Here is a 26,340-nt window from a genome sequence, read left to right on the forward strand (position 1 = left end):
ACCTTCAAACTTGTCTCCATAACCAGGAGAATATAATCTACTCATTAAGCCGTGTAGTCTCTTGTATCTGGCAATGGCAGCCTAAGTAATCTAATATAATAACTTAAGACATTTTTCTTGTTTGCTTGTAGTTCTTTGGCTGCAGACTAGAGTACTTTAAAATTTGTTGACACTTTTTTAGACTAGTTGAGGAAGCACTTGTAGATCTGCAGTGTTGTAAGTTCACTAATCATCGATTGGGAATATCAAAGTTTCTTCTGCGCACTGTCTTTTCCACATGACTTCAAAATATGCTGTTTTTGTCAATTTTCACTGCTGTAACTAAAAGACCAAACAATTTTAAGGAAGGATAGCCTACTTTGGGGCTCATAGTTTCAGAGGTCTCATTCCATAGACAGCTGGCTCCATTCCTTGGGACTTAAGGTGGAGTAAGGATATCATGGTGGGAGGATGTGCCAGAGAAAAACAACTCAGTCACTCACAGGAGGAAGCAGAGAGAAAGACTAAGCTCAGCTCACAAAATATATACCCTAAAGGCACGCCCTCAATGACCCACCTCCTCAAGCCACAGCCTACCTGCCTATAGGTACCTCTCAGTTCATCCTTGTTGGGATTAATGCACTGATTAAGTTAAGATTCTCATTACCCAGTCATTCCACTTCTAACCTTTCTTCCATTGTCTCACACATGAGCTTTTGGGGGATACCTCATATCTATACCATAACGTGCCTCAATTTTTTTTTCAATAGATGTCATATAAATTAGTACATGTGTAAGGAATATTAAGGCATTCTGAATAAGTATATTCATCAACATACACATTTCATTTTAGTGATTTATCTATGGCATATTTTAGATTTTGCTTTAGAATGCATTCATCTACACTAAAGTTTACTTAGTTTTATCTTTTTCACTTTTTTTCTGTGTATCTAATTTCTTTGCTACTTATCCCTGTTTTGCTAGTATAGTGCATGTAATCTCAATATAAGCAAGTGTCAGACTCAAGCCTGTAACAGTCTGAATTATGTGTTATCACTTTTCAAATGGGATACCTTATTTCACTTTATTCATTCTCCTATGGAAATGATGAAAATATGTGTTGTCTCTGAGCTATGTAGCATTGATTCTACAGGTAGACTATAAAAAGGTATGCCCAGAATACTAGCCTATGACTCCTATGCTATGTCTTATGATCTAATTTGACTATGTGTAGCTAGCCAATGAGATGCTCAAGAACTGGAAAATAATTTTACTATTAATATAAACCAAGTGCAATAAAAAATTGAATTTATTTTAAAAATATATTCTTGCCTATAGGGTTTGTATATACTTTTTTGTATATATAAAATGGTAGAATATGTAAGAATTTTAAGTTAAACAAATTAAGTATAAAAAAGGTATGATAAAATATAACTGAGTCATTCCCGATGTAATAATAGGATTTATGAAGGATATTTATACTGTATTACAGGTATGGTATACTGGTTGGGGCCACGTATATAAATCCTGCCAGTTTATTTCCAAGTATTAGCTTTATGTAGTTGGCATCAAAAGTTAAAATACGAGAATGAGCATAATCATTTTATTGTGTAAATAAAAACTACTTTGGAAAGTAGCTGAGTGGAATGGAAAGAGCATGGCCAAAAATCACTGAAGAATTAAGGATTCTGTAGAGTGACATTGAAGAACACTGGGTATGGAGGAGCTACTTGAAGCTAAAGATTGCTTTTTGAGATACTGAGCTAGGAACATTTTCTGAATCTGCTGCTGCTTGGGCTGATAGATGATGATGAAGAAGAAAACTACATCAGGAAGACCTCTATATCTTTTTGGAGGTTAACAGACTGAAAGTAGCAACAATACAGCATTAATCTTTTCTAGAAACTAACAGTTTACAGTGTTTGCAGATTTTTGGCCAGCTACAGATTTGAAGTAGCTACTCGAGCTGTTCTGTCAGTGTCACCTATGAGACATAGCTAACATCAAGCAATAGGACAGTATCACCAGTGACAGCCAAGGTCTTGGAGCTCTCTTAAACTGCTCACTGTGAAGCAATATTTACTGCACCTCAGGTGGCAACATGAAGTGGGAAATTACAAACAAGGTAGATGAGCGAAGATTTCAGGGTAGTGCATTCTGAAGGATGGCTTAACATCATAAATCTGTATTTTACCAAAAAAAAAAAAAATCTTTAGCAATAGATGGAACAAACACATTTATGGCAGTCTTCAGACTCTTTTTGGTAGCAAGGTTGACATGTAACCTATGGGAGGAAGAGGCATGGAGCTAATCATATGCTGCAGGCAGAATTGCCTCTTGTTCTCCAGAATCCGGGCTGTATTTAGGTAGTTTGCAAATCTTGAATTAGTAGCTGTATTCCTTTTCCAGGGCTACCACAACCAATTACCACAAACTCTGTGTCTTTAAATAAAGAAGTTCATTCTCTCAAGTTTCAGGAGACAAGAATTCTGAAATCAAATGCTTGGTGTTTCTTGGATTATAGACACATCACCCCAGTCTCTGCTTTTATCATCTCACTCCTCCCTTCTCCATGTCTCTGGTGTTGTCACTTCCCCTTATGAGCATCAGTTATTGGATACATATCACAGGATGATTTCATCTCAAAATGCTTAACCAATTCTATCTGTAAAGACCTGATTTCCAAGAGAGTCATATTGTGTGGTTCTGGGAGGATGTCCCTCTAAGAGGGATGCTATTTAACCCCTACAGTTGTCCCTGTCATTACTCTCATAATTTTGTGGAGTTAGCACCATCATCTTGGAGGGATTGTGAAACTTTTAAGGAAAATTACATTAATAGGTGTAACTGGAAAGCATTTGTCATTAAATTGTGAAACAGTTTGGCTCTAAACAGTTACTGTTTTTATCCTTGTAAAATACCCTTGGTTTTGTGAAAATAGGAAAACAGTTAAAATTGAAGTTCATTTATTCCTCCAAATTTAAGTAATTTTTTATTGACAGGCAATGATAATTATAATAACCCTGATAATTTTAGTTGGTAAATAAAAATGTGATCATAATTTTAGATGAAACAGACATTATACTATGGGGGAGAGGCTGTTATTTAGATTGTAATCTCTGAAGTTAGGCAGCTGGGGTTCAAATCCTAGTGTTCAAGAAGTTTGACCTTAAACAAGTTTTTTATTCTCTATACCTGAGTTTGCTTACCTATAAAATGGAGACAATTTTAAACTTACCTTAGAAGATTCTTTTGATAAGTAAATAATTTAATATATACATATAAATATTTATAAAGTTTAAATATCACCTAGTAAGCATAGTATAAATGTTCTCTACATTTGGCATAGTCGTTGCTGATGTTATTTTTCAGTGATTATTTTTTGTTGACAAACACCTGCCTGTGCTGTCATTAATGGTGTAGGTAAACATGACTCTATATGAATAATATATCATTATAGAATTTTAACATGTATTTTTAGAAGTTATTCAAATGAATTCCAACTCTGTGTGGCCTGAAATTTATCCAAGCTTTAGATTGTACAACGAAGAATTTTGTAGATTTATGGTATTGAAAAATGCTTGCTCTTTTCTAAAAATTAAACTAGTATACCTGCAGAAAATTATACAGAATTTAAGTGTATATCTCAATACAGTTTTACCAGTTGGGCAGACTAGCCTAGGGAATGGAATTTTAAAAGTGGATTCTATTTTTTCTCCTCAGCTTTATCCTGAAACATTCTATTTTCACATTTTGAACTTTGGCATAAGATTTCTTTTGAAAAAGCAGTTCCAGTACTAAACAACCTTTAAGAACAATTGGACTCCAGCAACTCTTTAACTACTCTGAATTTTAGTTTTTCTAGGGATGTCTGCATGTGATTTTTTGCTTTTTAGCAAAATTTTCAGCCCCAAAATATTACAGAATGCCATATGGAAATATGAATTAACTTATGATAAATGATATATGTGATAGAAACATCTAAAACATTGTTTATTAACATTCATGGGAGAACCTCAAGAAAATAGGATCTTGAGTAATCTTTCCCCTTTCCTCAGAAAGGTTATCTTTAGGAAAGATTTTAAATTGATCAGATTTGTCCTTTAAATATTAATGTACTGTCAGTGTAATGGCAGTTTCTCAGAATCTCCCTTTCAAACTATGTGTTTTATGGAATGTAAAATTTTGCTCATTAATTTTTGTTTGTTTGTTTTGATGCTATAGGGAGTAGACTCTTTGAAAACAGTTGATTAAGCTTTTGCTGCTTGACAGGCACTACATCAGGAATTGTATTAACAAGGATCAGTCCTTTACTGAGTGCCTCTTCTATCCCAGGCATCATTTTGGGTATTGGGTAGACCTGTGAACATTAAAGAAAAATCTTCTCTGTCTTAATTTGGTGGTTATAGAACTTGAATCACAGAAAGGATCCAGTGCACATGACATGAGGTTTCTAGCGCTGGAATGCCAAGGCAAGGGTCTTTTGTTTCCTGGTTTTTTTGTTCTTGAGGTTTTAGATTAAGTGGTTACAGAAGGTGGCCTTTAAGCAAAAACCTAAGGGAAGCATGGGGGCAGGGTATTTGAGAGAGGCACATTTTAGGCAGGAAGAGGTAGGTAGAGGTCCCAAGATCTGGAGGTGAATCTGGCTGGAGCAGAGATGGAAAGGGAGAGCAGAAGAAGAGCTTAGGTCAGAAAGGTAACTGGTCTTATAGTACATCATTGTCCAATGTAAGGATTTTGACTTTACATTGAGATGAGGTGCCAAAGGAAGGTTTTGATTTAAAGAGTAATATCTGACTTACACTGCTTCTTTCAATTTGCTCTTATCTGTTTTGAAGGAAGCTGCAATTTATTTTTAGAGGTTTACTTAAGCCACTATATTCAGGGATGGGGGAAAAACCAGTAGAGAATCTGGTAGGATCAGTGAAATTACTTGGTTGCTAAAATGATCCAACAGAGGCTAGGATGGTAAGAAATACTTAAGAAATGAATGTATTTTGAAATCAGAGTGAATAGGATTTTTTGTATGATCAAATTTGTGGGCATTGAGAGAAAGAGAGGAGTCATGATCAATCATTTATTGAGATGTAAGAACAAATTCAAGAAGGATGATAAGTTATAATTTGAAAATATGAATTTAAAATGCCTATTAAACTTCAAGGAAGTATCTAGATCTAGACAGGAAAAAATTTGGAATTTTTTCAAGCCCAGTAATATGAAGTACAGTGCTGTTGAGGCTAACCTGGTGTTCAATAGCTGCACTTGGAAACTATTTTTATTTGAAATCTGGTCAGTCTATACTTAATACTTACCCTGGGGCACATTAGAAAGAACTAATATCACTCTGTCCAATACATGTATTAAAAACCATTTTATAGTTTCTGAGAGAACAACATCTCTGTCAAGTACATCTTTTTATTTAATATTTACTACGTTCTTGAATATCTTGTTTGTCCAAACGAATTTTCAAATTATTATAAGCAAACAAGGTTTTCTTTTTATATACTTCTCCCATGAATATAGTTTTGTCTTCTAGAAAGCTGCCGTCTTCTCTTTAATATCCTCTTCATAGTTGTAGAAAACAAAGCTGCCTCTGTCTTTCCACAGTGGGTGAGGTGGTACACAGAACTGACTGGAGGCCTTTGGTTGGTTGTCCTCTTCATTTCTTCCATCTGCCTTCAGCCTTTTTCCTGTTTCCAGGTCTCATGTCAAATGTAGGCCTTTCTCTCATATTAGAATGTGAAAACAACAACACATAACCGCCATTGTATATGATATAGCAAATTAATTAGGGACTGCAAGTTATGGTGTATTATTTCATGGAGTCCCATCAAGAATCAGAACAATGGGAAGAAAGAATATTTGAGTAGAGGAAGTACAGCTACTAGATAAGGATGGCTGGGCATTCACTTACACTGCTTATTTCAATTTGCTCTTATCTGTTTTGAACGAAGCTGCAATTTATTTTCAGTTTTGTGGCTTTTTTTTATAATCTTGTTTTGTTTTTGTACATTTCTGTCATAATACTTTTATAATGGTATTCTAGAGTTATGATTTTGTTATAGACCTACTTAATATTCAGTATTTTAAAAAATACTGGTGAGGTTATTTTGCCCTTCTGATTTTAATATTTAAACTTGTATTTATAAAACATTATAGCTTTATTAGAATTTTCTAGTAAAATTATTTTTTATGGAAGTTTGAAACTCAATAGTTTCACACAAAAAACAATATTCCTTCTAGGGTAGAAGTTTATTTAATCTAAATTTTTTTTTAGTATTTATTTATTTTTTTAGTTGTAGTTGGACACAATACCTTTATTTATGTGTATGTGGTGCTGAGGATCAAACCCAGGGCCTCCCATGTGCTAGGCAAGCGCTCTACCTCTGAGTCACAACCCTGGCCCTAAATGTTTAAATTGTAATAAATTATTATTTAAACTTTCTTTAAAAGAGTTTCACTGTATTATGTCATGATGTGTAAAATGAATTAGGCATTTCTCAGTATGCTTGTTATAAAAGAATGATCAAAACCTTCAAGAGATATTTAGAGGAGTTTTAATTATAAAGATTACTTAAATGTATATGATTTCTATTCTTTTTTACTTCAAATCTTAGCAGAGTAAATCTTAGGCCATGGTATTGTAGAAACATGTATTCATGATTGCTTTAAACTTAAATATTTATAGTTGTAATTTTTAAGTTTTATTCTACAGCTACTTTAGCACCTATGGTGTATAATTATCATGACGACAACACACTTGAAAAGAATCTTGTTTCTTAGATTTTAATGTCCTAGATAATTAATTTGTTATATTTTCCCATTTTAGTTTCAGTGCTTTTATCATGAGAGGTTAAAGTTAAATCCAGAATCCATTCCTCCAGCATGTTATATAACTGAAGGAACAAAGGTTAAATAAGATATGGTATCTTCCCTTAAGGAATTCTCAGCTAGTTGGGAGCAGAAGATCAATGTCAATAGTGTATGGTAGTTGTAAAGTTAGATTCAATTACCAGTTAGGATGGGTGGTAAGGGCACCTCACCAGGGATCTTTCTGGGTGTTTCAATACTTGTTATAAAGTACAAATAGGAGTAATCCAGGGGTAGAGAACAGAGAAGATAGACACACATTATTTCCAGAATCAGGGTTAGGATGATGGGCAGGAGAAACTACATATGCTGTATATTGTTTTGAGAGTAACTTGATGGAACATGGAATGCAGCCAGCTTGGTTTTGTGTGGGGCCTTTGTTTAGGAGCTCAGATGTTATGTAACCAGTCTACTGGCATGCTGTAAACCAGGAAGAGACATCTTTAAGTCACTAGGTGCTTGGAAACCCTCATGTACATTCTGATGAAAACACTGGAGAAAAACAGTAGGAGATCATAGAAGAAATAAGAGTCCCCAAATGTAAGTACTGTTTGTGAAGTCAAAGGCCTGGGGTGTCACAATTATTTGGATCTGAGGATTGCAAGGGGGAGGGGGATGGAAATGAGCAGATTACTAGTACAGGAAATAGTTTGTTATCCTTCCGCCCACTGAGGTGTGAGATTATGAATGAGCTGGTTGAGGGTAAGACACATACATGTCCAAGTCGACTAAGAACCCACCTGATGAATTATTAACTGAGTAAAATGGAAAAGTAAGAATTGCCGTAAAATAGTTTAATCAACTCTGATGACAGTTCTGTTTTATTATTTTTCTTCTAAATAATGAAACAGAATATTTCTTGATTTAAGAAATGACTTAATTTAAAAGATAAATTCAAACACACGTCTCATATAGATACACAAGTAAAATAACACTTCTTTGAGAATTTCCAATTTAAAGCTCTCTAGTTTGGATTTCTAGTTTAAAAAAAAAAATAGTGACCTTAAAGAATTTGACTTGTGTAAAGTGTGGTAAATTATGTTTGATGATACATTAAGGAGCTGTCCTTGGAAATATAAAAATTGCTGAAAAGGAAAACACCAAGGGAATTCTTAAAATCCTCTTTAGTTTTATCCATCAGATCACTCTAATCATTAGATTATAGTTTATTAGCCTAGAATTCACACACTCCTCTCTCCCTTCCAAGTGTGCTTTGGTCCTTATTTAAAAACCAACAGTGAGAGGTTGGTTGATTATATTTAAATCCACTTAAGAATAATGCACAAGTAATCTAATCAGAGACTGCTGATGAAGTCTACATAAGAGATTGCTTAGTAGGATTTCCATCATAGAGTAGCTGCAAGAACCATTTTTAAAGATAGCTTACTAGTGATGGTGCTGACCTTAAATGTTTGAATATGCCCCCAGCATTCATAAGAGTTGAAAATATCAACTCTTCTTGGGCTGACTTCCACACTAGCCTGTTCCTGACCTGGTGCTTGTAGTGATGATTTTACTTTTCCTTTCATTCTAGTATCACTTTGTTTTAAAAAATCTTTAAGCTTTTTCATTTCTTATTTATTTAGGAATAAGAAAGCCATGGTGTATTCTTTTTCAAGAAACTTCTTCATACTGCACTATTTGGTTTGATCTATTATGAAGTATCTCTGAGGTAAAAATATATGGTGAGATGCTTCCCATTCCACCGATGTGGAAATTGATCCCAGGAGAAGTTGCTTCAGATTATGAAGAAAGCAGTTTGACCCACTGGTTAGCAATGAGTTGGATAAGTCTCAAGCCTTTCCTTTCATGGGGAATGGTCTCCAGAGGTACTAATAATATGATTCCAGAGTTAGAAACATTAGCCCAGCCCCTGACATCCAGGGAAAGAGGGGGACTGCAGATTGAATTAAATCATGAATGGGCAATTATTTAATCTCTAATAACTTATAATAAAGTTTCAACAAAGACTATGAAACAGAGGCTAAGGGAGCTTCTGGGTTGTTGAGAACATGGATATGCTGGGAGGGCATGTACCTAGAGCAGGTGAGGAATCTGTTCTACCCTCTCCTTCTTATTCTTTATACTGTAAATCTCTTCCATTTGACTATTCCTGAGATGTGTCCTTTATAAAACTTTAACTGTATATATAGCGGTTTCCTAAGTTCTATGAATTATGAGCCTTAAGGGAGGGGACCTGTAGAATCCTCCAATTTATAGCCAGTCCTTCAGAAGTATGGATGGCCTCTTGGACTTGCAGGGAGCATCTGATATGAGGGCAGTATGGTGAGACTGAGCCCTTAAGACAATGACACTAACTCTTAGTAAGTAGTGTCAGAGTTCAGTTGAATTGTAGGAAATCCAATTAGTGTTAGAGAGTTAAAAGAATTGATTGGTGTTGGAACAATACATTTGCTGTCAGGAAAAAAAAAAAAAAAATCTGACTATGTTCCCTCCAAAGACTTACCCTGTGCTTTTTGTCAGTGGAGGACTGTTCATTCATCCTTCCAGAGTGCTTAGGTATTTTTCCATGGGCTAAGTCATCTTTGGATTACTTGTAATTAATCTAAGCATGAATGTACAGGGAACCAATTATATGAAAACAAGTTTTGTTTATTTATATGTTATTGATAGGGAGAGTAGAGATTATGAAAAACAAAGAAGTAATTTCTCTTAATAATTTCTGTACATCAAAATGCCTGAATTTAAATTCTGAATTTTCCACTTTTTAGTTATCTGATCTTTTTACCCACCCTCTCAGCTTTAGTTTGCTCATGTGTAAACTGGAGATAATAACAACACCTACTTCATGACGTTGTCTTTAAATGAATTGATTATTGGAAAACATTAAAGACATTACCCAATATTTGTAAACACTCACTAGAGTTACCTGCTGTTATTATTATTTTCATTATCAATAATGTTATATTGATTACTAATAATATTATACTATAGTACATTAACTTATTTTTAACCTAATTAATAGCACAAAGTATGATTTATACACCTTTTTAGTACATATTTACTTAATATAAAAATCTTGCATGTTCTAGAACATTTATTTAATCAGAAGTTTCAAGTTTTAAAAAGTTTAAAAGTGACTGAACCACTTGTAAGATTTCCTGAGAAATGATAAAGGAAATGCTAATGAGACATTAGAGGAGAGATGAAATAGACTAGGAGAGCAAAAGGAATCTCTTCTGTAATGCAGAAAGAGAACTTTGAAAGAAGCAAAATAACCATTTGGAAATGAGAAAAGTAAGTGAAACACCATGGACCTGATCAAATAAATGTTCTGGTTGTGGAAGATTGACCAGCAGACACAAAAATGAAAGAGCATAACATAGGAAATGTATGTTACTATCATGAGCTGTGTACAGCAAGACATGGGGAACATGAGTTAAATAGATTGAATTCCTATACCAAATACTACCATAATGGAAACATTTCATACAATCCATCATCTCAATTATTGCATTTTTTTTCCTTCTACTGGTGCTTCTGATTGAACCCCTGGCCGCCTGCATGAGATGCATGCATTCTGCCTTGGAGGTACACTCCCAGCCCCAATTTCAATTGTGAAAACCACAAAAAGAGGATGCATGAGAAATAAACTAGCAAGAAAATATGCATGAGTATAACTTCAGAATGGCTTCATCACAATGGGAACCAAGGTTAAAGTACCCTCATTCTTCAGAGACAAACAAATGTTATATGTGCCTCTATGAAGAGTTCAGTCATTGGACTTAATAAACATTGAATCTGAGAATTAGATTGCTAATTTTTTTAATAACAGACTATGTTGCAGTGGTTTTTAAAGCTATTTATGACAATTTTAAACTATATGTTTTAAAAACTCAGACCCATTTTCTTAAACATTTAGATCCCTTTCAATGATGTTCCTTTCTTTATATGTAATATTTGATTTGTCCTGTTCCTCAGGATTAATTCCAGGTCTGAAAATGACAAACTATATTGGATTAATTTTGTGAAACATTGTTTTATATAATTTTCATTGAAAGGAACCAGAAATCTTTTGTAAAATCTTTTTTCTTTTTTTAAACTAAAATTCATCTTAAACCTAAAGGAAATATACAAAAAGTTGGTTTGGGCCATTTTATTTTCATTATTGGTAACTTTTGATTCTCATGTCATGTAAGATAGACAAGGCAAAGATTTGGGAAATTGTTCTTAATGATCTCTGTCTGCTTTGCTGTGCTGCCCCAGTATGTTCTGATGCTGCCTCTGTGTCTCAGTTTACTATTGGTTAGTTGTGTGTGCTGTGAGAGCAAACTTAATTCCAAGAAGGAAAATATTAACTGGTAATAATAAATGCAAATTGTGCTCATAGCTTCAGTAAAGAAAGCTTGACATCTGTTATTGTAAATAGCCTCTGAGACCTTTTGTTTACTATTATGGATTAGCTCATACTATAGAAGCCACTTTTCTTCATCTTTATCATCTATTCACTGTTTCCTCAAGAGATTCTTTTGAAACCTCAGAATTATGTAAGCTTACTTTTAAAACATTGGTTTTCTTTGTCTGTCTGAATAGTATGATTATTTTATAATATTTGTAGTGGTCAAGAGCTCTAATTTTAAATAAAACTTATTTCTTAAATGTTATTTATTCATGTGGACATTTCCTAAACTTCTTTTGTCTTATATTTTAAGTACTCTATTATTGACTTTACAACTTTTTTTAACAAATTAAAAGGTTAAAAACTGTGACACTCAATTTTTTAATAATAAATTTTCTTATGAGGTTTTAAAAATGTTATGTTTCTAGATTGTACCTTTTATATATTATAATTTTGTCCTTTGAAGGCATTTAATATACTCTCTTTTAGTCTCTGTAGAAATGCTGGAAAAGAATTTGAAGCAGATGGGAAGGCAGCTTCAACAGCTTGAGAAAGATTTGGAAACCTTTCCCCCTCCTGAGGACATGCATGACAAGTTTGTGACAAAGATGTCCATATCCTTTTGATATCTAAATAAATTTAAGTCACTATCAAGTAGAAGTACATTTTTTTTAATGTTTTAAATGTCTTTATATTACCAAAGATCATTCTGAAGTGTCAAATTGTAGATGTTTAACCTTTGCCTTCTTTTAGGAAAATTTAAGTGTTCATCATGAGTAACACACCATGTATTTCTATTGATTTTTTCCCCTTTCTTTTTATCTACTTGGATAACAGCATATTCTCCCATCTTCCCCCATTCATTTGCCTTACTTTCTTGTGATGTTTATGATAAAGAATATTGAAACTCAAGAGAACTTTGAGGGTAAAGCTATGATGAGATTTAGGTACTGTAGACATATTTCAGAAAACTGAGATAGCCTCTATAAACTCATGGTGTGACTAGTCAGCTTCAAGGGTTGATATATATTAGAAATTAACTCTTGATCCACAAAATTTAATATTTCATTTCAAAATACTGCACAGTCCAAGATCAAAATGAAGTTTGTCACAATCACTACTTAGGTTTATATTTTCTTCACCCATGTTAAAAATTGGCAGATATATAAATTAATGAGACTGATTTCTTGCTTGATTTAAGGCTTTCTTTGCTTTCAGGTATCTTTGTTATCACTAATTTTGTAGCTTAATTGCTAATGAGTAACTGAAGTAATGAACTCTTTTTTTTTATTTCCTAAAACTAAAGTTGAATCACTTTGCAAACCATTATATGAAATTAAGAGACTGATATATTTTGTGTTGTAATGAAATATTATTACAATGAATTATTAAAATCCCATTGGGCTTCTGAATTCTATATGAAAGTGTAACCAACTTCTAACATGAGTTCTTATAAATAGACACTCCTAATATTTTATTTTAAACTGAAGTACTTGAAATAAAATGACTACTTTTCCTCTTTCTACTTCTTCTCCCTTGAGATTTAATGAATCACAAAATTATTATTTGGCTTGTCATAGATTATATTGTATATGCTTTCAGCTTAATTGTGAATTAGTTCAATTTTAGCTTCCTTCACTGTCTCTGTTGGGAAATATCATAAAAATGCACTCCAGCAACAATCAATTTAGACTAACATGGTTTGTTTCCTTTCATGTTTTTTACCCATTCCATTCCTTGTTTAGGGAGCATGCCTTTATCACTATAGTGAGTAAAGCTCTCATTTTTTGTTTTCTTTTTAAAACTAAAGTCTGTATTTATCCATCAAGAATACATTTTTGCACTACCTTCTCTTTCGTCAAAGATTGCTTTTTTAAAATAAATGTTATTGCAGTTTTAACAGTTTCATCATTCTTCCCTTCCCCTCCCCTCCCCAATCATCTTGTAATGTTAAAATGCTCATATGTGAGTTTATCATTATGTCATTAAGTATTTGTTAATTGAAATGCTTTTTTTGTGTGTGCCCTATGGGTAGAAACCATTTTAGTAAGGATTTCCACTATAACTTCTGGTAATATGCTGTTAGTGCGCTAATTATGGAGCCTAGGTTTCTCTGCCTAACAAGAATGCCTGAGCTGGGAGTAAAGGTGGTAGGATCCTGCTCAGCAGACCATCTCAGGACGTATTCATACTTGTATTCATGTGACATAATAAGCTGAATGATGTCGGCTTCTTGAAAGGTATGAAGCCCATAAAAAGCAACCAGCAGGAAATCAGAAACAGGAAGGATGATGCTTTGTTGGAAACAATTTTTCATTCTGAGTACAATTATCCTCCATGGACAAGAAAGCTACTATATCCTGTCGCTAAATATCACAACCTAGAAGCCTCTAATGAACTGATTAGCATTCATGTATCTCTTGGAAGTCAGATATATGAACAGTTGGTGCACTTTGCTATTGACAAAGCTTATAATCATAAATATTCTTTGCTGAGATTAGATTGCACTCGTTTGCTTTTCATCTTAGTAAGACATACTAGTTTTGAAGTAATTAAATTCATTCATTGCAAGACTTTGTTTACTTTAATTAGGACTGACAACAAGTCAGATTTTGAATATTAAACGCTTTTATACAGATCTTATTAAAATGGCAAATTGTGAGTCTCTAAGATCTTAGAAAATGGAAGCGTTTGGAAGCTAAAATGCACAATAAATAAAAATGTATTAAGTTCTTAACACTCAAACTTTATGTTTTATGTTTAAATGTTTATTAGTTGAGCCACATGTCAAATGTTTGGTTCATCAACCAATTCAAAAGAATATATGCATTATTTAATTTGTTAAAGATGAGTCTTTAGAAGTACATATTTACTTTAAACAATCATGATTTCCTGAACTATTAAATAATCTGTTACATGAATTGTTTTCAATTATAAATGTAGAATTTTGTTATGAAATTTCATAACAAATATATATAGCAGTCAATTTACAGTATATTGTGTTTTTATTATTCTAGTGCATGCTCTTTGTTAACATCTACTTTGTAACATGAAAATACGAATTTAGTACTTCCTTTAAAAGTCATGCACAGTTATTTCATATATCATTGGCTTTTTCATAATAATTATTATTTTCCAGTTGCTAAGCCTGGTCAGAACTATAATTAGTGTTGAATAGTTTCACAGTAAATATTTACTTGAAAAATGTGGAATACAAATTTGAGGTAGTATCAACATTGTTGTTATATACAAGCTATTGTATGTGTAGTACATACTTATTAAATTCTTACCAGTGAGAAACTAAGAAAATGCAATGATTTATGTCATGTAGTCCCCGTTCCTTTCTTTTGACCTTTAAATTCTTTAATATTTCTTATTTTTAGGAAAATAACAAGTAGATCTTAGAGCATGCCCTTGATAGTCTCCTTCCAAAGGCCACTCGCTTTTCTATTTTCTTTCTATCCCCTCTCCTGAGTCTGAGAAAAAAAAAATCATTTTGTTAAACATTTATATATATTTTTTTATTTATCACAAATTATATGACAAGTTACCTGATTCAATCCTGTGTTATATTTTTAAAAATTTCTTCATCCAAATCTCCCTTTATTTTCATACTTTTCTTTATTGTTGTTCCACTGTACAGGAATATTTTAGGCACTTCTTAAATTATGGGGTAGATGCTAAAACCATTCCAGTAAATTCATTGAAAGACTGATATCATGTATCTGTGTTCTGTACTACAGAAAGTACAGCGTTTTCAGGTAAAGGAAATTAGAACGTTTTTTTCTTTAGTTGAATTACATCTAGAACGTAAAATATAAGATTGCAATGGATGAAATGTAAACCTGTGTAATGTATGATCACGATCCAGTTGAAGCAGTGGAAAAGGGGGTAATTAAGTGAATTACTGTAGCAAATTTTTCTTCTCTTGAGTTAGTCTTCTGTCTCCTTCCCTTCTTCTCTTCTTTTCTCTTTTTCACTTAACCCATTCTCAACAAACTTTTAAGATTCAGGTTAAATAGCCTGCTTTTTTCCCTCTATGAATCCTCTAATTTGTAATTATCTTTTCATTTCCTCAGTCTTATTCCATTTGTATGAGAATGCTATACCACTTAGTGCTGGCTGCTCTTCTACCATCATGCCTTGTTGTTTAAGTCAGTTTAGCTAAGATTTTCTTGACTACCCAAATCAAGTTAACCTCTCTGATTTGTATGACATCAAAAAGGTTTATTTTCTTCTTTTTTCTTAGACTATGTGAAAATCTCATTTACTTATTATGTGCTTTCACAATCTAAGATGTATGTTTCACAACTGCGGGGACTGTACCCTCTAGAAGAGTGTTTTAAGTGCAGTGAACTTTGGGAATACTGACTGAAGGGCAGACTGGATCCTAGGACAGTGTAGCCAAATTATTAAACACAAGGGACTGATTGAAGCTGGTCCTTGGAAGACTTATTATTGCAGATGGCAGAAATACAATAATGAAAATATAACCAGAGAATAAATGTGAAATATATGTCTGGTAGATAGTTTGGGAGTATGCACCACTGGCAGACCAGAAGAGAATTGCCAAATCTGAGTCATGCTAAACATTAAATACTTGTATTTCAATGCATATGAACATAGTTGTCATATGTTTTTCAAATGGGAAGATTATACTGATTCACTTAGAAATGACTGAGAATTTGTCCTGAATTTAAGGTCAAGAAAAAAAAATAGATTTCATAAAACATCATGCAGTTAGAATGTAAATATTTTTCTAAAGTTCTTTGCATATATAATTTTATTCTGGGAAAAAAGATTTTATTCTTGGAAAAAGATAATTAAAGCCCAGCTATTGCTGACATGGATGTTACATTTATTTAGAGTTTAGCAGCTTCACTTATTTTTCTTTTAGATGATGATGATTTTTTATCTGGATCTTTCACCATCCCTTAATGAGAGTAGCCCTTCAGTACTGACATAGTGTGCCTCATTCGTGTAACCAGTTATTCCATCTTATCAGACAGTCATTTTAAACTTCCAAGGATTAATTTGGCTATTTCCAAAATTGTTTCAGTTTAATCACGATTTTGCCATTCTTGTGGGTAATTCCAGTTACTCAAAGCCCCACTTCATTTCCTTTGGCAGCAAATTGCTTTATATGTAATAATGATAAGAAAATTGACTTAAAAGCTCTCTAGCTGTTAGAACAAAACCATGTCATTTCCATGCTTCTAGCTCTCAGTCATCTTTTTCATCACATCTTTTAATAAAATTGTTCTGTTTTATAAATCTGCACAGACATTTCTGATATTTCATTACTTATGATTATTACCTGAAAATCTAAAAAAAAGGTGTTTGCTTTATTTTCATTTGTTTACCGGATTCTCGAGAATAAAATTATCAGTATTTGTGAAGTACCTATTCTTAAAACTCAAAATCTTATAAGCAGTGATAGGGGCAGCAATCATCTAATCATAGATGTTCTCCAAAATAATGTCATTAACCTATTTTCTAGGGTAGGTAATCTTTAGTAATTCTGTTAGCTCTTTACATCCAAATTATGTGTGTGCCTATGCATGAATATGTGCAATTTTATGAGTAAGGCATTCCATGGATTTTTGTTAAGTAATTTGGGGGGACACTTGTTTCCTTTCTCCTCAAAGAGGAAGAATAATAGTAGTAGGATGAAATATGTAATTGGAACCAATATCATTGCAGATGACTAAATGAAGTTAGATAGTGTCTAGAGAATGAACAGAAAGTAAGAGGTGACCACACTTGTTAGAAATGTGGTGAGAACAAAGCCCCACTAAAGAATTAAGATTAGAAAGGAAAACTCACAACTTAATTATAGATCTGGCAGTAAAAATATGCCAGAAAAATTTCCAGGTAAGTGCAATAGACTACAAATGCTGTGGTCTACTGGTACAAATGGCTACTCAAAACTGTGGAGATCAGAGGAATGTATCATGGAAGAGAAAGAACTGAAGAAATTCTTCATTGATAAGTTTCAACAAGAAAAGACAGAAGTGAGTTTTTCTTTTAGGTAGGAATTAAGAATATATAAATAATGCATGTTTTCAATTTGGGACATAAATAATTTTAGGTGAGAGCTTATTGATTATGTAAAACCATTTATAAATCAGTGTTGAGTTCTGAATGTTTATTTCACGTTATAGATGAATAACTATATATTCTATTTAATAATAGTTTCTGCATGCATTTCAAATGTGATCTTTATTTACATAAATCCACTTTACCTATAATATTTCATGAATATTGATATTACATATGGAAACCTGTTTTATGTGATTCTGTTTTATGATCTCTTGCAATTTTGTGGTTTGACTAATTATACAAAATGTTTTGTTACTTATCCAAGAATTGCAGAGTGATATCATAAGTAAATGTACCGGTTACCAGCAGTATTAAAGTCTACACTAGTAAGTGTAGAGAGGCATGTTGCTATTTGAATGAACATAAAAGCTGAGTCACATATAGATCTTAAGGTCATTAAAAAGACCAGCTCTTGCCTTAGAATCCAGGTTCCCCACCTTCTAGCCACTTTTCCTTCTGAAATACTACATATACTACTCAGCACAGCATAGTATGAAAAGAAACAGAAATAGAAGGGAAACAGATCCCCTGTTAGGGATTACAGAGTTGAGCTGTGACTGACTGGCTGCCTCAGGGCCTGTGGGGAGGTCAGGCTCTGATTTTTAGAATTATTTCTTGTGTCCTGGATTAATTCCCAAACTGGCAGCAGCAAGGTCTCTCTTTTTTTTTTGATTCTTTTATTCCCTTCCTCAAAATAAAGGGCCTGCCTCAGTTTCCTTATTTTGTTCTCTACTGGGAAGAACTTTTTTTTAGTTGTGAGATTTTTTTTTTCTCAGATACAAACATTCTATTTTAGGTTTCTTACTCATAGCCTGAATTCATTTAACTTAATTCAGTTTAAATTTTGCTAAAGTCTGTTTATACATGTACATTAGTCAAAGATACTAACATGACTTCTGTAAATTTAACTCTGTATGTTCTGTTTCTTTGAATGTCCCAATTTCAAGGAACCATAGGAAGTTATAACTAATCCTCTAAGAACAGTCTTTCAGAATATGGCATCAAGATCTTATATCTGATTGCATCAGCAATTTGTTGCACAGTGAAGGAAATGCCATGGTTTTCTTAGAACATATATTCAACTATCAATGACTATCGAATTGAATTAGTGACTAATGCCACTAAGTGCCTAGTCACATTTCTAAGAACCTTGCTAGTATTGACTCATTTACTCTTCACAGCAACTTTATGAGTTGGGTGGTATTGTTATTCCATCCTACAGATGGTGAAATCAAGGCAGAATGAAGGGAAGACTTTTCCACAGGTACACTGCTACAAGGTATAGGAGGTATGAATTGACCCCAACTTGTCCAACTTCATTGCTGTACTCAATGGGGTTGATTGTTGATTTTAATATCATTCCAGTTACTCAGTTTGAACTGCTAAGCTATAATTTCATGTTATAGATTATTATTTGAGTAAATTGGAATTTTTTAAAACTCAGTTATAAAATAGAAGTATTAAATATAAAAATATTTGAGTTTTCTGATATTTTGCCAAAGTTAATTAGAAATTAAATTTAAATGTTTTTTCTATATCATCTAGACTGTCTTTGTAAGGATGGCTGTTAAGGTAATCTTGGAATTTTGTAGAGGAAGGTATGGTGACTAAAAATTAGACTGAAATTTTGGAGTGTATTTTCATGCCTAAAGCTTCAGTTTGTAAATTACAAAATACCTTAACTATAATGTACAGCTTTGTTATCACTGCAAAAGAACAATATGGGAAACTTTCAAAGTTACTTGAAAACATGGAAAAATTATACCAGAGTATAATGGTATATTATGCCATTGATATGAAGAAGGTGTCTGTGGAAGACTTTTTTACTGACTTAAATAACTTCAGGACTACATTCATGGTATGGCAAAAATTTTAATTGTTTTTTTTTTAAAGTATTTTTCTCTATACTATCTCATCTGTTATTTCATTATTTCATTCTACTCATTGTTATCTGTAACAAGTAGCAAACATGAAACATTCTGATGTTGAATGTTACCTTTAAAATTTCAGATTTTAAATCTATTGAAAAATATGTGGTTTGTTCTCTTTTTGGCCTTTCCAACATTAAGCTTTAATCAGCAATTGTGATTGAAAAAGTGACAAATTCTGAAGTTTTTCATAAAGGCTCCCTCCTGGCTGATTACAGAACTCCTTTGTAATAAGTTTTTGGCTATGAATTTGTTTCTTTATACTTAAGATCGATTTGTATTTTTGTGGTATAATTTTACCAAATTCCATGCAGCTCTTATGAAGCTTTTTTTCCTTTTCTTTTCTTAATGCATTGTACAATAAGCTACCTGTGATTTTCCTTTGAATAGATTTTACATTCCTAGGGTTTCCTTCAGATAATTTAATAGGGAGGTCAGGTCTTTGATGTGGAATCCTTTCATTTAGGCATTAAAAAGATCTTTTGAAAAGTATTAGCTGATTAGATGGGGTGGGGGGGGAACCACACACATAATAAATTGAGAAGGCATTGTTGCCTCCCTAGGGAAACTGGTGATATACTTCTACAAGGAAAAAATTGTTATTCTTAATAAATGGGTAATTCATTTCTATATTTCAGCAAATGTTTGTAAGGATTAAAAAGTTTGGAGGCATAAAGAAAAAGAAGATTGAATTTTAAAGAACTGGTTCTTATAAATCTTAGGAAAACTTTATTGCTGACTTTCCTGGACTTGGTTATAATCACTTAGGAAAGATTAGATAGTCTTATAATAAAAACCCATAATTTTAAAGGAAAACAAGTCTACAGTAAATACATATTTACTTACAGCTCCAGTTTATTTTCTCCACAAATTCAAAGTGATTCTTTAAATTAGGTTTTTCACTATAAGATGTGAATTTTGTGGTTAGATTTATATATATTATGATGTATCTATGTCATGTTCTGTACAACATACTGTTTTAAATTTTATGTTTTCTGAGGCAACATAGCTTGGTGGAAACAGTTCAAAATCTCTGTAGTCTGAGAGAGCTAGATTTGAATCCCACCCCAATCATGTGGCTATGAACACTCATTTAACCTTCCCGAGCCTCAGTTTCCATATTTTTAAAAGAAATGTTAATCTTCTTCCTTGAAAGACTGTATAATTGTTAAGTGAAATGATATATCAAAATAGTTTCTGGCAATCTTAGTTGCTCAATAAATTATCATGCAAGAAAAGGTTATTTCAAAGGGTGCTGGGTGCTCATTCATATAACTTCTTATTCCAAGAAAAGTCTAGCTCTTGACTGTCTTCTGAGAGAGTACCTCTAAACCCTGGAATCTCCTGCCCAATAAGGGTTTCTTTATACACCTAGAATCTGAGATCAACCTAGATGGACTATGCTAAAAGGTGAACACCAATTTTTGATCATGCGGTGCCCTGGATACACTGTATCATTGTTGGTCTCTTGGGGGCCTGGAGACTGAGTAGCTCAGATCCATCATACAGGCAATTTATTAAGTCCTTGACATCAGGGCTCAGGTGAGATTCCCTCTTTGGCAGTACTTCCTTTGTGCGTGTTGTCACATATTATTCCTAGGATAATAAGCCCTGTTGGATTCTACTGGGAGGAGACAACTGCAAGTTGCACCAGCTTTAGCCAGGACTCTGCCCTATATAGCTTTTTCCTTTATTGATTTTTTAATAGTTATTTTTTAGTTGTAGTTGGACACAATACTTTATTTTATTTATTTTTATGATGCTGAGGATTGAAACCAGGGCCTCGCACATGCTAGGCAAGCACTCTACTGCTGAGCCACAACCCCAGCCTCCTCCTTTATTGATTTTAATCTTGTGTTTCACTTAATAAACTATAACAGGAGTATAATGCCTTTTTCTGAGTTCTGTGAATCTATCTAGTAAATTATCATACCTGGGGGTGATCTTGGGGGGATCCCTGACAATTACAGGATAAAATGGATATATGATAATAATAATACACTTCACATATTATTTTCTCTGAATGTATGATTGTCTATGGTCCATTCTTCTAAATTCTTTACATGTATTATCTCAGTCAAACATCTCAGTGATTCTAAAATTTTTAGCTTTCACCATCCTTGTGTAGCAGATGAGGAAACTGAGACAGAAATAGAACATATCTAGCTCAGTGTCATACTGCTATAAAATGATGCAATTAGAATTTGAACTCATGTATTCTTCCACAAGAGTCTTCACTCAAACTGAATCGCTCTGCCTTCTGTATTCTATAGTTTGTGTTCCACTTTAGAAATAAGAATACTGGCATTTGGGGAATTTCCTAATTATACAAAACTGATGTTGCCTATAGGTTACTGAATTGGGATTTGAATCCAAGTCTAATTCCAGATCTTCTCAAGTTTTAAAAAGATTAGGGGGCTTTCTGGCATTCTATGGATAACTTGAAATCTTCACTACTAAATAGTGGGTTAAGGGAGAAAGTATTTGAATGAGAGCAAAGGGCAAGAAAATGGGTAACAGAGTGCCTTCTGTTTTACCTATTTCAGAGTCTCATATGTTGTAGAAGTAGGTGCTGTCAAACTTTCATGCACACACCACATGAAATTAAAATTGTTACTACTAAGCTTAAAGTATCTAAATAAGAAATAGTTCTTCTTGGAGAAGAAATTTTCTTCAGACTAAAATAAGAATAAAGAAGACTGAACATGAAATGGTTATATAAATGTGGTGACACTTCACGTATGCATTTTTTTGTTCTCTTTTATTTTTTATTTTTTGGCAGGGATGGGTGTATATGATTATATTGCTTGAATTTTGGAAAAAAACATATCTTCAAAAATTCCAGTGTATTAATATTGACTAAAATTAGCGACAAATCCCTTGTTTAGTCAGTGTTCTGATTTCTTAGGAGATTGCTATTTAGTAGTTTCATATTATTCATCTTTGGGAACCAGATTAAGTTGAATAAGTCAGTATTCAGAAAATATTTGTTCTGTAGCTACAGATGTAGAATTTTAATGTACTGAAAGTCTGTTCTAGAAACTCATGTTAATATGATAGGCAAAAATATATATTTTATTTAAAAAATACTATTAAATATTTCCATTGTTATTTTATCCATTGGCATTTAGGTGTCCTCATGGTCTTGAAAAGCAAGTTTTACTATAACATAAAGGTCCATTTTATTTTACATGAAGTGGTTTGGAATTATGTCCTTACTCCATACACTTTGGGCAGTTTTCCATACATGGAATATTTCTGCCTGGATTTAGGTCGCTTTGCATACTGTTTACTCTGCTGGAGCACTCCATAATTGTCTGGCTAAATTATACTTACCCTCTGACCTCTGTTCTAAATTTGCTGCCTCTCATAAAATCTGTGTCTATCTTATTTCCCTTTGTGTCTCTACGGTGTGTCTCATGGCATATAATAAATTTGTTGAATAACAGATGATCATTGAGTGGCATGCTTTAATAACTAACACATGTAGTACCAGCCATTTTCCAGGGCTGTAACCACTCATGTAATCCTTCCCCAAACTAGATATGGTATTCCTGTGGTTCCTCTTTTACAGATGAGAAAATTGAGGCCCACAGAGATCCTGATTTGCCCATCATTGTACAACTAGCAAGGAGCCAAGGTGCTGGCCCAGGCTTTGTGGCTCCAGAGTCTGTACTGTATATGACTATATTCTTTTAAGTCCTATTAAATGTGCAACTGCTCTAATTTGTATAGATATAGCTCTTCAGTGATTTTGGTTTTTTTGTGGGTTTTTTTTTTTTTTTTTGGTGCCATGAGAGCCTTGTTACAATAGCTAAAGAGGGAACATCTGTTCTAGACTGCTGCCTCAAGCCATGTAGACCAAGGGGGAAAATTTTCAAAATCTTGTAGCTTCTCTGAAGAATAGCTGTTCATTTTGACAGCAGTTTAACTCACCTCTCTTACTTGAGAATTCTCATCTTGAAATTAACTTTTTGTTGTTGTTTTGTTTATTTGTAGAACAATCTACTGTAGGTAGTTATGCCAGTGGAGAGTCATTTTATTTATAACTGCAGATCCACGGTGGCCAGAAATAGGGAGTAAGTTTCCATTATAATTTCACCTAGCTTTATTTTTGTTAGCATTGTCAGCAGGACAAAACCAGAAACAAATGCCACTGATTGAGTACTAGCTTCTTTCTCAACCCTGTGCCAGGTGCTTTACATGTAGTGTCCCACTTAGTTCTCACAGTGTTTTGGGAGGTATAGCACCTTACAAGAGAGGTGACTGCACAGTAGCAAAGCCTCATGCCATCTCAGGGGCTACAATTGAACTCATGCTGCCTTGACTCCAAAGCCTGTCCTTAGTCCACTGCTGCTCAGAGAGTTTGCAGGAAAATTTAAGGTTGTAATTTTTAAGGGTATTTTTGATGACAGGCTAGAGGGTGTCAGCAGAAGACATACTTTATTTTCTGACTCTGGTACAGCAACATTCTCTTTGCATTGATAGGATCATTATAGAAAAATATTTTGGGGGCTACTTTGGTTTTAAAACATAAAATATCCTCTCAGAGGACAGAATGTGAAACCTGATTTCAGGGGTAGAGAAAAGGTGAAGGCTAGAGAGTCAGCACCACCTTTCTATAATAGATTTTTGTTTCCTATAGGACTTGTATGAAACATAAAGTTCAGATTGGGGGTAGTATGTAGAAATTCCTGACCTCTTGTATAAGCTGAATAAATCAGTGGCCTTTCAGACATTAAGCTTTATATGAGGTGAAATCCATGGCTTTAGGAGCACAGTGCTGTGTAGCAATAATCATCATTTTACATTCGTGAGTGGTTTTAGACTCATTACATGCCATTAACAACCTACCTGTTATTAATAGATGATATCATGCTCCTGTGAGATGAATTGAGCTCATTAGGGAATTTTTGTTGGATCCTGCTAACAACCTCCTATCCTTCTTTATCTTACTCAGCAGTGTGTTTCTGTTTGTCCTTTGAGTTTAAACCTAATTTTTTGATCTGCCATTGGTCACTGTGGCCTTAAAACATATTATATATCCTGTTCCCATCTCCCTGTTCTATTAGTGGATTTTGCTCTTTTACTCACCTGGCCTGAATAAGATTTTTGGTTTTTTTTTTTTTATCACTCATTATCCTGATGGCACTTCCCTTTTTTATCATTGAAAGTTCCTTTGCTATTCTCTTTCATTAACTAAAATTCTTAGCACAGTATAATGCTTTTTGCTCTCTAAGCAGATTTCATCTGATACCTTATTTGTTTTCTTTAATATCTCAGAGAAATAGTTTCTAATGCTTTTATCTCTTTGTACCCATTTGTTATTTGTCCCTAATGTAACCTGTTTCAAAATAAATTTTCAACTAAATTATGCTTATTAAAATGTGTTTTAGTTTTAGTTAAAGATGTAACTACTGTGTGGACCCTCTGAGTTTGCAATATCAAATATTCCCATGAGGGAATATTTTTTTTACTTCTGTAGGTTTTTTTTTCCCCTGACCTTGTCAACATATTCTGTTGGAATGCTACTACATATTCTTTTTTATTAGTATTTTCTAAGAAACTAATATAAACAAAAAGCACTACTTGCCTTAAAAGAGATCATAGTACCTCCCTCCTCTGCAAACTGGGTTTATTTTGTGGTTTTTTTTTTCTTATTTGTATTTGGGCATAGATATATGTGTCAAACTTTGTAGTCATTATTTTCTAGGTTCAAAAAAGTCAGTCTTTCCTCTCTCAGCTTTATTTCCCACATATATAACTCCCACCTGAATTATTCGTGATGACAATCAAGGAGATAAATGATTTCTTCATCTTAAGTGATTGATGAATTCTGCTTGTGGAAGTCTTCAACCTATTTTGTTGTTGTTGTTGTTGTTTTAATAGTGATGTTTTGCTGTTTGTCTTCCTATTGGGAAGACAGCAGTGTTTGAGAGGCAGACTCTGGCAACAGAGCACCTGGCTTGAGTCCCATCTCTGCAGAGATATATTAGAGATATAACTGTGGTAAGTTTCTTAAACGTACTTAACCTTGGTTTGCTGATAGTAGTCTGTTTCTTAGGGTTATTACTTTTTGAAAATCAAATAACTTAATGTAAATACACCCTCATAACTAGTTAGCTGTGTACAAATAATGAAAGTAATTTTACCTTTCAAATCTCATTATAACATGATCAATATTTTAAATTTTTCATTTATGTTTTCAGAATAGGATACTGTGAATTGATCAAATAGCTTATTTCTCATGTTTAGCTCTGTCTTCAGACGATTTCTACAATCTTGTTAAAATTCTGTTTCATCCAGGTAAAGATTTGTCATTCATACTATTTGTAGACTTGAAGTTGATTTGTGGTTCATATAATTGAAATACATGTAGTGAACAAATCCAAAATCAATTATAACTCACCTAATCTTGTTGTTCTGTTGAACAGATAGAATTCATTATTCTACTGCATTTTCAGACTAAAGTATTATATCACAAAAAAAAAAAACAAGAAAGAAAGGAAGGAAGAAATCATCTAGTGGGAGGATATTTTGAGTGTAAAATTTTTTTGACAAGGAGGCAGCAGAACAAAACTTGTTTTGTAAATCATTTAAATTACCCATATTTGATGCTTGTCAACTCCGATGCCATTTGTGCTGACTACTATGTGGACCAACTAGACAATATCAGGAATGTCAAAGCTCTAAGTCTTTCCTGTGAGCTTCTTAAATCTTATAGATTGATTCATCTATGTTGTCAGAGGAAGGAAAATCTTGTACAAGTCCTGTGGTAGAGTGTTGAGCCAGCTTGTGCAATTATAATAGGAAGCATCTTCTATTCATGCTTATTTTGGTGGGCTCACAACTTGAAAATTGTATTTGGAGTCTTTTCACATAGGGCTTATGTCTTCATTAGCACCTTTGTTATTCTGAGATCATACTTGGAGCTATAAAGCTTCAAACCTAGAAGAAAATAATTCTGGTTATGGACTTTTTTTCTTCTCCTTTAGTATTTGTGAGTTTGCAACTTTGAAAATAATTCAGATAGATCCTGCTCATTCTTTATTCGTTTTGCAGTAATAACACATGTAGACTATGTGGCTTAATTTTTTTTAC

At 33.3% G+C, this 26,340-nt stretch overlaps 1 protein-coding gene across 3 annotated transcripts in view; it reads left to right on the forward strand.

Moving 5' to 3' along the window:
- The window catches only part of Diaph3 (diaphanous related formin 3), a 481,958-nt gene that overhangs the window by 286,590 nt on the left and 169,028 nt on the right, over positions 1-26,340 (forward strand). For 2 of the 3 annotated variants that reach the window (XM_046466464.2, XM_058586107.1), the window contains 2 exons: positions 11,699-11,823; positions 19,005-19,169. In XM_046466464.2, the coding sequence (XP_046322420.1) occupies positions 11,699-11,823; positions 19,005-19,169 (290 nt within the window). Of the gene's footprint in view, positions 1-11,698; positions 11,851-19,004; positions 19,170-26,340 lie in introns of those variants that run through there. The other variant, XM_058586106.1, reaches the window with a different exon arrangement.

The sequence above is a fragment of the Marmota monax genome, unplaced genomic scaffold (genome assembly GCF_021218885.2).
Source record: "Marmota monax isolate L192 unplaced genomic scaffold, Marmota_monax_Labrador192_F-V1.1 WCK01_AAM20220418_F8-fsc00049, whole genome shotgun sequence".
NCBI lineage: Eukaryota > Metazoa > Chordata > Mammalia > Rodentia > Sciuridae > Marmota > Marmota monax.